General features: G+C 31.1%; 1 protein-coding gene across 1 annotated transcript; it reads right to left on the bottom strand.

The window, feature by feature from the left end:
* LOC104790957 (cyclic dof factor 3-like) lies at window positions 2,211-4,242 on the bottom strand. Its single transcript, XM_010516755.2, has 2 exons — window positions 3,985-4,242; window positions 2,211-3,676 (listed from the first exon to the last, which is right to left on the bottom strand). Exons 1-2 carry the CDS (start codon window positions 4,138-4,140, stop codon window positions 2,456-2,458), a joined length of 1,377 nt encoding a protein of 458 aa, XP_010515057.1. The 5' UTR covers window positions 4,141-4,242; the 3' UTR covers window positions 2,211-2,455.

An 11,615-nucleotide genomic window follows, 5' to 3' on the forward strand; every position in this document is an offset into this window, starting at 1 on the left:
TTTTCACTTTACTCCCCCCCCCCCCCCTCTATCTCAGTCTCTCCTCAAAAAAATCATTATGATGAGGGGGAAAAAATCATATTCTGTAAGAAGTGTTTATCTTCTTCTTATATATTTATGTCCTATCGAATTTGGTTAATGGTAATGATACACTCATACAAGATGATGATGGCTATTCACATTACAAATCGAATGTACAAATCCAATTAACCCAACTAAATCCAATAAATGCCTTTGGTTTATAGCTAATTTACATATATGCTGAATTATAAAGAAAGCAAGAGGCATCATATCTTCATTTTCTTTCCAAAATTTATCATATCATAGTAACTAATGTTAGATAGCCAAACAAAGTAGTTGAGTAAGGGCCAAACTAGTAAAATAGCGTTTACACTTAGATGATTAAATGACTAAATATAAAGGCGAAAGCAGTTCAGAAGATTTAACTAGGCCTAATTTTAGTTAGTTGTTTCCTTTTACTTGAAATACTTCCATTTTATTTTATTGTTATGAGAAAACAACAGAAAACAGAAAGGACTTCCTAATTTTTTTGTTATATTGGTGTAAACATATTAACGACGTAGTTGTCTCATATTTGGAACCATATGAGAACCGGAAGTAGATATTTTGTATCAGTCTTCTATTAATTTTCCAAACCCTCTTAACTTTTGGTAGGCCAATATCTTAGTGTCTTCAATCAATGATAGTAGTGCGTTTGCGGTTGAAACGCGTTTGGCATGAGTCAATGTTTAATTTGGTGTCAAACTTATTTCTTCAACTTTTTGAAAAGGCCTTTGTGTGATGGAAAAGAAACACAAGAAGAAAAATCTCACTCAATTCATCATAATATACTTTACATATTGTATAATAAAAAAAGCAATTAATGTTAATGCAAGGTAGGGGAAAAACATGAAAAAGGAACAAAAATAGCTTTGCCACAAAATGAAAAAAAGGCAGAAAAGAACAGTATTATATAAAAAAGGAAAAAAGCAACTTGACATACTTTTTAATGTAATTGTGTGCAATGGTGTAAAATAGAAGAAAGAAATAAATAAAATAAATAAAATGTGTGGCTAATAACTGTTTAGGCACTCTAAAATATCTAAGTTGCTTTCGAAGACACAGACCAAAATAATAAAATATAAACTGGAAAAAAACATATAGTGGCCAATCTTTTTCGGCATCAATATAAAAAAAAAACATACAAATAAAAAGAACCTTTTCAACACATTAAATTCTGATTGTCTGTACGTGGAATGGGACCAACCAAGTTTCTTCATAATACTGTATTTTTTTCATCTAAAAATCTGAAGGGATTATTTATATATATCTTTGTAGAAAAAAATTAGAAATCAAACTTTTAACCTTAATGGATTTCTTTATCTTTCTTATAACTTCATAATTTTGATTATTTTTTTTTTGCATAAAATGAACAAATAAAATGATCATAAATTTTAATAGTACAATATTAATTAAATATAATACACAATTATTTCTTAGTTGATTAAGATATAAGTTATTAGTTTCAATATTTATAAATTATACTTAAGAGATTTTAAAATGTATCTCTATTAAAAACCAAAGCAAATTAAGAACTTTTCTTAGTTTTATATATTAGGGATATAATATCCTACATCGGAAGCTGGACAAGGATCCTGACAGTATATAAGATATATGAGCTTCTATACTGTTTGCCAATTGGTTGAGTTGAAAGCCCACAATCTAATATGGTATCAGAACCCGATCCACACATTGCCCAGCCCGATCCATCGGTCTGACCCAAATTTAGTCCACCGATCCTTGCCCGAAAATACCGAAATCTATGGCTAGAAGAGCCATCATTTCGAGAGAGCGTATTAAGGATATAATATCCCACATCGGAAGCTGGACAAGGATCCTGATAATATATAAGATATATGGACTTTTACACTCTTTTGCTAATTGGTTTTGAATTGGAAGCCCACAATCTAATATTATATACTATTGAGATTTGAGAATGTGCCATAAAAATAATTACTAGATAAACAGAAACTATAACACAAAGATTTTAATCACCAACATATGTAAAGACAAAAGAGATAACAATTAACGTTTTTTTGAAATCAGTCATTAGAGCATTATTTATTTTACCATCAACTATTTTATTTTTTTGGAGTATTGATTGAAGGACTTCACAAGACAAGAAGTTGTAAAGAAGAGTCAGAAGAGTGTCGGTTGAAATGCCAACGCAACAACGGCCAACACCAACTTTTTAGCCATTACTATTATCTTTCTTACACTTTTGACAAATGAAAGATAGAAAGCAAATAAATAGTGTACAAAAACATCTGAAGGAATAATAAGGTGACGAGGAAGAAGAAAAGAGTTTGATTCTCAAAAACTCATCACTCTCCAATATCTATACATTACAATCAATCATACATATATACATACTTGCATACATGTATAATAAACTCTAGTTCCGTTCATGGAAATTATGTGATCTTGATAGAGCAGCAGGGTTAGCAGAACGAACAGGGGAGTTCTCGGCTTTGTTGTCGTTGTTATTCTTCATCTTCGCCTTATGATCAAACCCTTCGAACATACCACCGCCTTTGCTCATCCTCTCGTTCTTGATTCCCAATGTTGTCCATATCGAGCTCTTTGCTGCTTCGTTAGGATCGTCTATTCTCAACGTTTTCGGGACCAGAACGCACCCGTTCCTCTGTTTTCGCTCTGTTTCGTTGTCCAATCTTGCGGATTCTTCATCTCTCGGATGCTTTCCGAGAGTAGGAGAGTTCGTGTTTGAGCCTTTTTGGCTCACAGGGGATGCGGTTTGATGCGGTGAAAGCATTGGGATGGTCCAGTAAGGGTAAAACGGCATTGGATACCCTGGAGGCGGGTAAAAACCTGGTGGGGGCAACGCTGGGTTCCACGTGTAAGGCCATGGTACACCTGGGATGCAAGCATAACCATTCATACTATTATTGTTGATGTTGTTCATTTGTGGCTCAACAACTCTGCAGCCTTGTGCTCTTGATTCATCCACTGAGTGGTTGTTAGAGGTGGTCACAGAGGAGCCACTTGAGCAATCATCTCCATTCTCTACCCGACGAGCCACAAGCCTCTGATCCGGTACACCATGAAACCCGTTTTGAGCTCCGTTCGAGACCTTCTGGTTTCCTTGTAGCTTCATCACGGGCGTCATAGGAGCAGCATGCTGTTGACGAGCATCTAAACCAAAACTCAAGACCCTTGTGTTTGCCTGCAAGCCCGGATCGAGCCTCGCAGCTTCAAGAGCCTCGGTGATAGTGACGTGACGGTAATGAGACGACGAGGAGCTTTTGTTCTTACGACGACCTGCACCAACGGGAACGTTCCTCATAGTCCCTCCAGCTGTCCAATATCTCTGACAAGCCTTGCAGAAATGACGAGGCTGGTTTATGTTGTAGTTGTTGTAATAACAGAACTTGGTCTCCATGCTTTTGCATCTCGGACAGGGGAGAATCTTGGTAGGTTTCTTCAGGGTTTTACCGTCAGCTGTGGTCTGCTCCTCAGGCGAGTCGCTGCTCTCTATCTGATCCGTTGGAGTCGTATCCTCTTTGTCCCCTGTTTCGGGTTTGGATTCATTCGAACTGTTTAGACTTTTGTCGTTACAGTTCTTGTTCTTCTTATTATCTGATAACTCTCGAGTTACCTGAGATGCAATAAAACACTAAATTAAGAACTAAAAATAATCTTAATCAAACAATTAATCTTCAAAAGAACTAAAGGAACTAGTGATATGTGTCTTAAAAAGACTAAACAAGATTAGAACTTTGCTTTTAATAAGATTCGTAGATCCGGAGATCATTATTTAAAAACACAACACAAAGAGTTGTCTGTGATTAAAGGTTTCAGTTACGAATTCAATCACTAGTTAAGTAAGTTACTGCTACAAAACTAATTAAATCGCATTTATTTTTTTTAGGTCAACAAAATTCCAATTTTCTCAATCAATAATACCTTATTATATTCTGACTTATCCTCTCCTCCATCTCCGCAGCTCCAATCATCTTCTTCCTCCTCCTCATCCACAGTCACCGGCAACTGAACAACCGCCGGGAAAGGGATTTTCGTACCGAAGAGCTTAATAGCTGGATCTCTACTTTCCATCATCATTTTTTTTTTTTCCTCAACCAAAAAAGCAAAGGCGCGAGAAGGCTTCGTGTAATCTCACTAGTCACTAGTCAATTTTTTTTTTTTTTTTTTTTTTTTTTTTTTTTTTTTTGAGTTTTTTTTTATGGTTGGAATTTGAAATCCTGACATACAGTTGGTTTATTATATAGATAAGTTGTATGTAATTATTAGCGCATGTCTCTTATGGTGATCCGTAAAAACTGTTAAATTGTTTTTACTAGTTTTTAGTTCTTTCCTATTCCTTAGTAAATTAGAAATATTGTTGTTGTTTAACATGACAACTAAATAAATTTACTATTATGAACCATAACAAAATATGTATACCAATTCACCCATACTGTATATATATATATATATATATTTTACTATGGACCTATGGTCTAATATGTGTGAAGGGAAACTGAGAGTTTTAGATAGAGCGAGAGAGAACAAACTTTAGTNTTTTTTTTTTTTTTTTTTTTTGTTGTTGGGGGAGATTTAGTTTGGGAGGAGTGTGTGTGAATAGATATGAAAATTAGGGATTAAGGGGAGAATCCGTATAAAAGAGAAGGAGGGTAACACGTCAGCATCACATTTGTATTCTCAGCCACGAGTTTATGTGGCCTCCGATATTTTCTTTTTCCCTCATTACTACCGGATCGGGTTGTCGGGTTCTTTTTCAAAAAATATATATTTATTGTATAATAATAATAATAATAAAAGGAATTGCATTCTATCACCGACAAAAAAACTATATTTCAATAAGTAATATACTCTATATAAACTACAATATATACTATTTTATCATTATCATCACCATCCACTATCACTATCCCCACCCCCTATCACTACTATTCCCACCCTTTACAACCATCATTCCCTACCTCTGTCACTACTTCCGGACCGCCGGTGACCATCACCTCTCCGACCACCGCCGCCGGACTCTGGCCATCGCCGCTGGACTCCAGCCACTGCCGCCGGAATCCGACCACCACTGCCGGACTCTGGTCTCCAGCCACCATTGCCGGTCGCCGACCTCTGGTCACCATCGTCGATCACCACCATCATTCCTATCTTTAAAACACTAAAATAGTAATTGTGGATGCCTTTCATCCTATTCTTCAAATTTCTTCAATTATAGTGCTATATTCTTAATTATATTATTGATTTTGGTTATACAACTAATTCACCCTAATAATAATAATAAGTCCCTAGTAATAATTTCTAACTTTATTTGTATCAATAGTTTTTTTTTTGTCCAAAAGTGTTTTTGATATATATGGGATTACAAATATACAAGATAAACCTTTGTAAAAAAATTAAGTAATCTTATTATATAAATTAAGTTTTTTTGAAAACCCATAACACAAAATCATAAATATGGGGTTTTAAACATAACTAACAAAAGAATATTTTGATTACAAGCTTTCTACTAGATAACAAACAGAATCTTCCACTTCAATTGATTTACACATGATCATCATATATATTTAAATGCAAGATTTTTTCAACAATGGAGACAACTTTTTAGGGAGACATTATATCTAATAGAAAATAAAAATAAAAGCATTTCAACATGGTAAAACAGAGTTCAAAAGTATGTTATAACATCAAAGAATTCAAAGAACATAAATTTGGAGAATTGATATTGTATTCCAGTGCATTGCTTATCTCTCCTAAGACGCTAGAAACAAAAGGTTTTACAATCCAGTCAACCATTCTACTTATGGATATCAAGTCTCTAGATAAATATAAATTAAAAAAAAATTAGACAGTGAGGTCAGCGATATCCTCGACAATAGAGTGTCAATTGGTCTTGACTTACGCAGATCTGATGTGCCAAGGTTGCTCAAGGAATATGATCTTATGGGTCAAGATCCTCCTTCTCCAAAATATATAATTGATACAAATTTCTTCATCATGTCCCAGACAAAGGTATATCTCTATGTGTTTTTTTTTCTTCCCTCATTTGTTAGTTTGTTATATATTGTGATTTGTTAATATTTTGTTCTTTTCAAACCAATGGATAGATGTCGTTGATATAAGAGAATTTTTTGTTTAAGCAATACATCAACATCATACAAAGATCAGTTGTAACATCCGTGAACCAAATTAGGGATTTTGGGGATGAGTGTCGATCGACACCAAGAGTAGTTTCGATCGACACCAAGAGTAGTTTCGATCGACACTAGAAATTTCTGGTTCGACCAGATTGATTTGTTTTGTTGATTTGGGTTGGTTTGGTTTAACTGGAATCTCCATACCGAGTATTTAAGGGAAAGAAATTGACTTAAGTCGAGGGTGGGTTGTTTTGTCGCCGCTTTCAGAGAGAAAAATAGAGAAGAGAGAGTGTTCTTGAAAGATTGTAGTGATTCTTGGCTTGTTTGAGAGATTTGTTCCTGTGGAGTGGATATCTTGTGCTAGGAGCGAAGGAGAAGCCTTCTGAGGTGTTGGATTCGTCATTTTGGGTCAGAAACTTGCATGACCATGGGTGATCTAAACCTGAGAATCCTTTGTTTGTTTAAATCTATGGCTGTTTGTGGTGCTTTCTTGTATGTTTTTGGTTGGGTTGTGTTTCCCATGAGTTTTCAGGGCTTTTGGGTGAGATTCAGACGATTTGGAAGAGATGGAAAACGGTTCTTCGACTTTCGGCTTTGAGCAGAACGTGTCTACGGAGTTGCTGTCAATCGACACCAAGGGCCAGTGTCGGTCGATACAAGGCGGATGATGCTTGTTTTTCTGGTTTGTTGTATTTTGTTTGTTATTTGTTAAACATTGGTGTCTCAGTTGCTTGTGTGTATAGCCTAGTTGATGAGAGGATTGTCTCACTAAGTATTTGTGATAATACTTACGCATCTCAATTGTTGTTTGTGGTGTGCATGTATACGACATGGGATCATGGAGATGAGGAGGAGGATGATCTAGGGTCTCGGTTATTGTGTTATGGTTATGTTGTTGACGTTGGAACTTAGATAGAGTTATGCTAGGTTGTATTGATGATATGTTGGTTTTGTATTGTTGGTGTGTTTCCGATGTGCATATTGGTTGTTGATGGTTTAATGATAAATTGTGGTTTGGTTGATTTAATTAAGTAGTATAAGATGCTTAATCATATATAACTATTATTAAAAAAAACGAATCGGGTTGTTTCATCAGTATTCAGATATTTGAGTTAAGTTTATCCCTTTATCAATAATAATTTAAAATAACATACTAGTATCACAATTCTAATTGTGATGGTACGAATAGTAGAGTCGTTATTGGAGAAGTGATTTTTAAATCCATATAGAATTATAATTATGAAAATCAAAACACAAGGATTTTGAAATAACACTTGGATTTGAATCCTTTTATATTACACTTTAAAAGCCATTTTAAACACAATGTGGATTTTGAAATCCAAAAACAAATCATTATATGAATAATATGGAATTTTAACAAATATATGTAAATCATAGTACCAATAACATATAATTTTTATAATTATTTTAAATTCATTAATTGAATAACATGATTTTTGTTTGGATTTCCAAATCTGTTAAAATCATATAATTAATCACTCCTCTAAAACTACATCTCTTTAGAGTCTCTCTATAGAATACTTTACTTTTTAAAAATAATTTATTTATATATATATCTTAATTTAGTTTTACAGAAAATATAATATAGAAATCTCTTCACACATAATTTCCAGAAAGGAAAACAAAATCCTCTAATAAAGAGATTGAAGGCATGATTTGGTACGTTTGGTTGGATAAGGAAAAAAGCAAAGAAAGGTAAGATTTAGTGACGTGTCGATAGACCATTGGTTGTTAAGAAAAAGGTTATGTAGGTATGTCTCACTGCCACATTGTACAAATTTAACCAAGTTGAGGTATTTGGACTATGGAGGATCTAAATCAAAGTCTGTGCTTTGCCACGTTGGATTCTGTCACACCTGCTCATGGATTTCATCAACCCAAAAAGATCGATCGAAGCATGTCTTTTTCTCTTGCTCAAGTCTCAAGATCTAACCACAACCCTTCACGTGTTCCTCTGACATCGCATCTTTTTTTGGTTCATTTTACAGTTTATTAGGAAAAATTATAAAATAATTCATGATCTCTAACTCTAAGGCGAAGAGATATCAATATTGGAAAATAGTATCGTAAAGAACATTTATAAAATACAAGTGTTTTTGTTTTCATTGGTCAACGTACACAGAAATCTGTTGAAACCCTGTAAAATTTCTAAATCTTTGTACACATGAATAAATGTTAGTTATTTGAAAAACTGTTTAGATAAGAGCACAAATATATATTATTTGAAACAAATATAACATACAGTACTTGTTTTCTCATTAATTATCCTCAATCTGTTTTCTGATCTGAGTGTACACATTTATACTTTCCATCTATAGCATTTTCTATTTATTATATAAAATTGTTTATAAATATATATACAAGATAATAATTTATGTGAAGATAAGCCCATCTTTGTGTTTAACCCCCTTTACACAGCACGACTGGCGAGATGTGGACGCTGCGTCTCTTTGGGAGTTTCATTAAAAATAACACCTTTTCTTATATCTAGCTTTTCATTTTCTTCTTGTATCTTGCTTAATCTGATAATTCTACTGGGTTTTTTTTATCAATACTTTTTATATCTAGTTTATCAATTGTAAGATTGACATGTATACTAATTCACTTACTGATGAACATGTATCTAAAAATTTAAATAAAAAAAGGTATCTCTTAAAAATGTCGTATATCAATATCGCGAGTTGCGGCCAATTGTTATAATAAAGGTTGCAACCATCTCTTTGAACTCTTATGCATTTTATCAGGCACACCCTCTTACAGTGTTATGTCAACATTGCAAATTTAAATATACTTAGAAAAGCCTATATGTATAAAAAGGACTTTTGTTTGTATATAGGATCTAACTTTTCATTGTTACAAAGCAAAACCCCTAACTTTCTATCAAAAGACAGAAGGTTGAATCCTGAAAACCACCTCTCATAGTTTCAGCGAATAACAAAAATTGTCATGTAAGATCAATTGCTCCAAATCCCGCATTGAGCATAGTATTCAAAACTCGACACCATCTCTTCCTTAAAGCCCATTGAAGGTCCAGGTTTGGGCCCATTTAAAGCCACAAGCATTCTTTTTTCTTTCCTCTTTGACATCTTTCAAGTTTCAAGCCTACTCCATATTACGCTCACTGTTTGGGACCTTTGGGTGATTTGGTGAAAATGGCACCAGTCCAGAATATTCTTTTAACTCAAATCGGATCTACTTTCAAATTTCTACTAGTCACTGTACAATGTAATACAGTAAAACCTCTATAAATTAATACTCTATAAATTAATAAACATTATAAATTAATAAATTTGGTTAGTCCTAAGTCGGGTCAGTGTTAAAAATAACAAAATTCGATAAGATAATAAGATAATAATTTTTTTGAAATCCCTATGTAAAATATGGTCCCAATAATATCAGAAATTAATAATCATGTAAATTTACACATATATATATATATTATGTTGATATAATAATGTATGTTTCTCCTAAAGCTCATATCTATAAAATAATTGTTATATNTTCTATTTCCACCTCAACGCGTATATACAGTAAAACCTCTATAAATTAATACTCTATAAATTAATAAACACTATAAATTAATAAATTTTGTTAGTTTCAAGTCGGGCCAGTGTTAAAAATAACAAAATTCGATAAGATAATATGATAATAATTTTTTTGAAATCCCTATATAAAATATGGTCCCAATAATATCATAAATTAATAATCATGTAAATTTACACATATATATATTATGTTGATATAATAATGTATGTTTCTCCTAAATCTCATATCTATAAAATAATTGTTATGTTGTATTTTTAAACTATAATGATATAAAATATTTTGTAACATGTCATAAAGATAGCTATATCTTTTTTTTAGTTTTCAGTTTCTAGATATACATCATTTACATTTTGATAGTTTGATTGACTATTAAAATACAACAATTGATATTATTATTCATAAATTTGAATTTATGTATGTCATGTTTATAAGTGAATTTGTGTATTGTATTTGTAATTTATTGTTAATAATGTTTTCAAAATATTACAAATTCAATTCCAATACCATAAAATTTAGAACATCTGAAAGTCTAATTTTATTTTGTTAAAATGATTTCAATTCATATTTTTTAAAAATTTAAACTATTAAAAATATATCTATAAATTAATAATTATTAATTTACACTATAAAATAATAATTATTAATTTATAGATAAATTAATATCAGTATAAATTAATAAAATGTCTTGGTCCCAACATTATTAATTTATAGAGGTTTTACTGTAGTAATAATAATACATCATCATAAGCAAAAAAAAAAGAAAAAAAAAAGAACAACTAATCGAATATCTCTTTTAGTTACATACTTAATCTATACTATTAAAGCATGACTACTCATAGACCAACTTTTGGACCATGATTTTGTTTTGATAGTTTTAAATAAAATGGTTAGTAATCAATAATTATAGATACATTAGTATATAATTCTCTAACCTTTCAAATTAAATCAGATACCCACGAATTATTTAATATCCAGTTAATGACCCGATTTTCTCTAACAATCTATTTATTATGTAACGATAATCTTGTCTGAATCTTAATCGGTTAGAATATTTAATTAAGGAAAACATATACATCAGAATTAAATAAAGAAAACATTTAAATACATAATAAATCAAATCTAAATATCTGATTCTTTATAACTATTTTAGGAAAAAACAAAAAAAAAAAGAAAAAAAAAATATAGTTTATATTTTTGCATATTTTTCTTCACAGTTTTAGGAACAAATAAATAAATACAGTTTACTTTTAAAAAACAAAAATAAAAACTAAAATAAAGATTAAATTAATTTAAAATGTATTTTAAAATAGTAAAGTATTCATTATAACCTTAATAATATAAATTTAATTAATATATAAGATATGTGAAATTAATAAAAATCAATTCAAATTTATTTTAATAGATATATAAAATATATCTAAATCAACTTATTTGTAAATATACTCTCTAAAACACAAGATATACAAGAAATATCTTTAAAAAGATCTTATGTAACTAATATATATTGTAATCATAAATAAAAATAACATATGTTTATGAAAATAAACTATTTTATGGATTACATTTGTTGTTTAAGAAAAATTATAAAAAATTCATTTTTAAAAAACAAAAAAGCAGCAAAGAAATTTCAATTTGTATTTGTATTTCTAAATAGTAATTACCCTAAAATAAGTATTTAAAACTCTAAAATTCAATAATTACAATTGGTTGACTATATTGTATCACTATATATTTATGCAAAATATAATATTAATAAGTAAGTTTTTAATTTATTTACTGGGAAAATTCCCAAAAAAACACCAAACTATTTAATATTTGCCAGAAAAAAACATGAACTTTTTCTGTTGCAAA

The sequence above is a fragment of the Camelina sativa genome, chromosome 6 (assembly GCF_000633955.1).
Source record: "Camelina sativa cultivar DH55 chromosome 6, Cs, whole genome shotgun sequence".
Classification (NCBI taxonomy): Eukaryota; Viridiplantae; Streptophyta; class Magnoliopsida; order Brassicales; family Brassicaceae; genus Camelina; species Camelina sativa.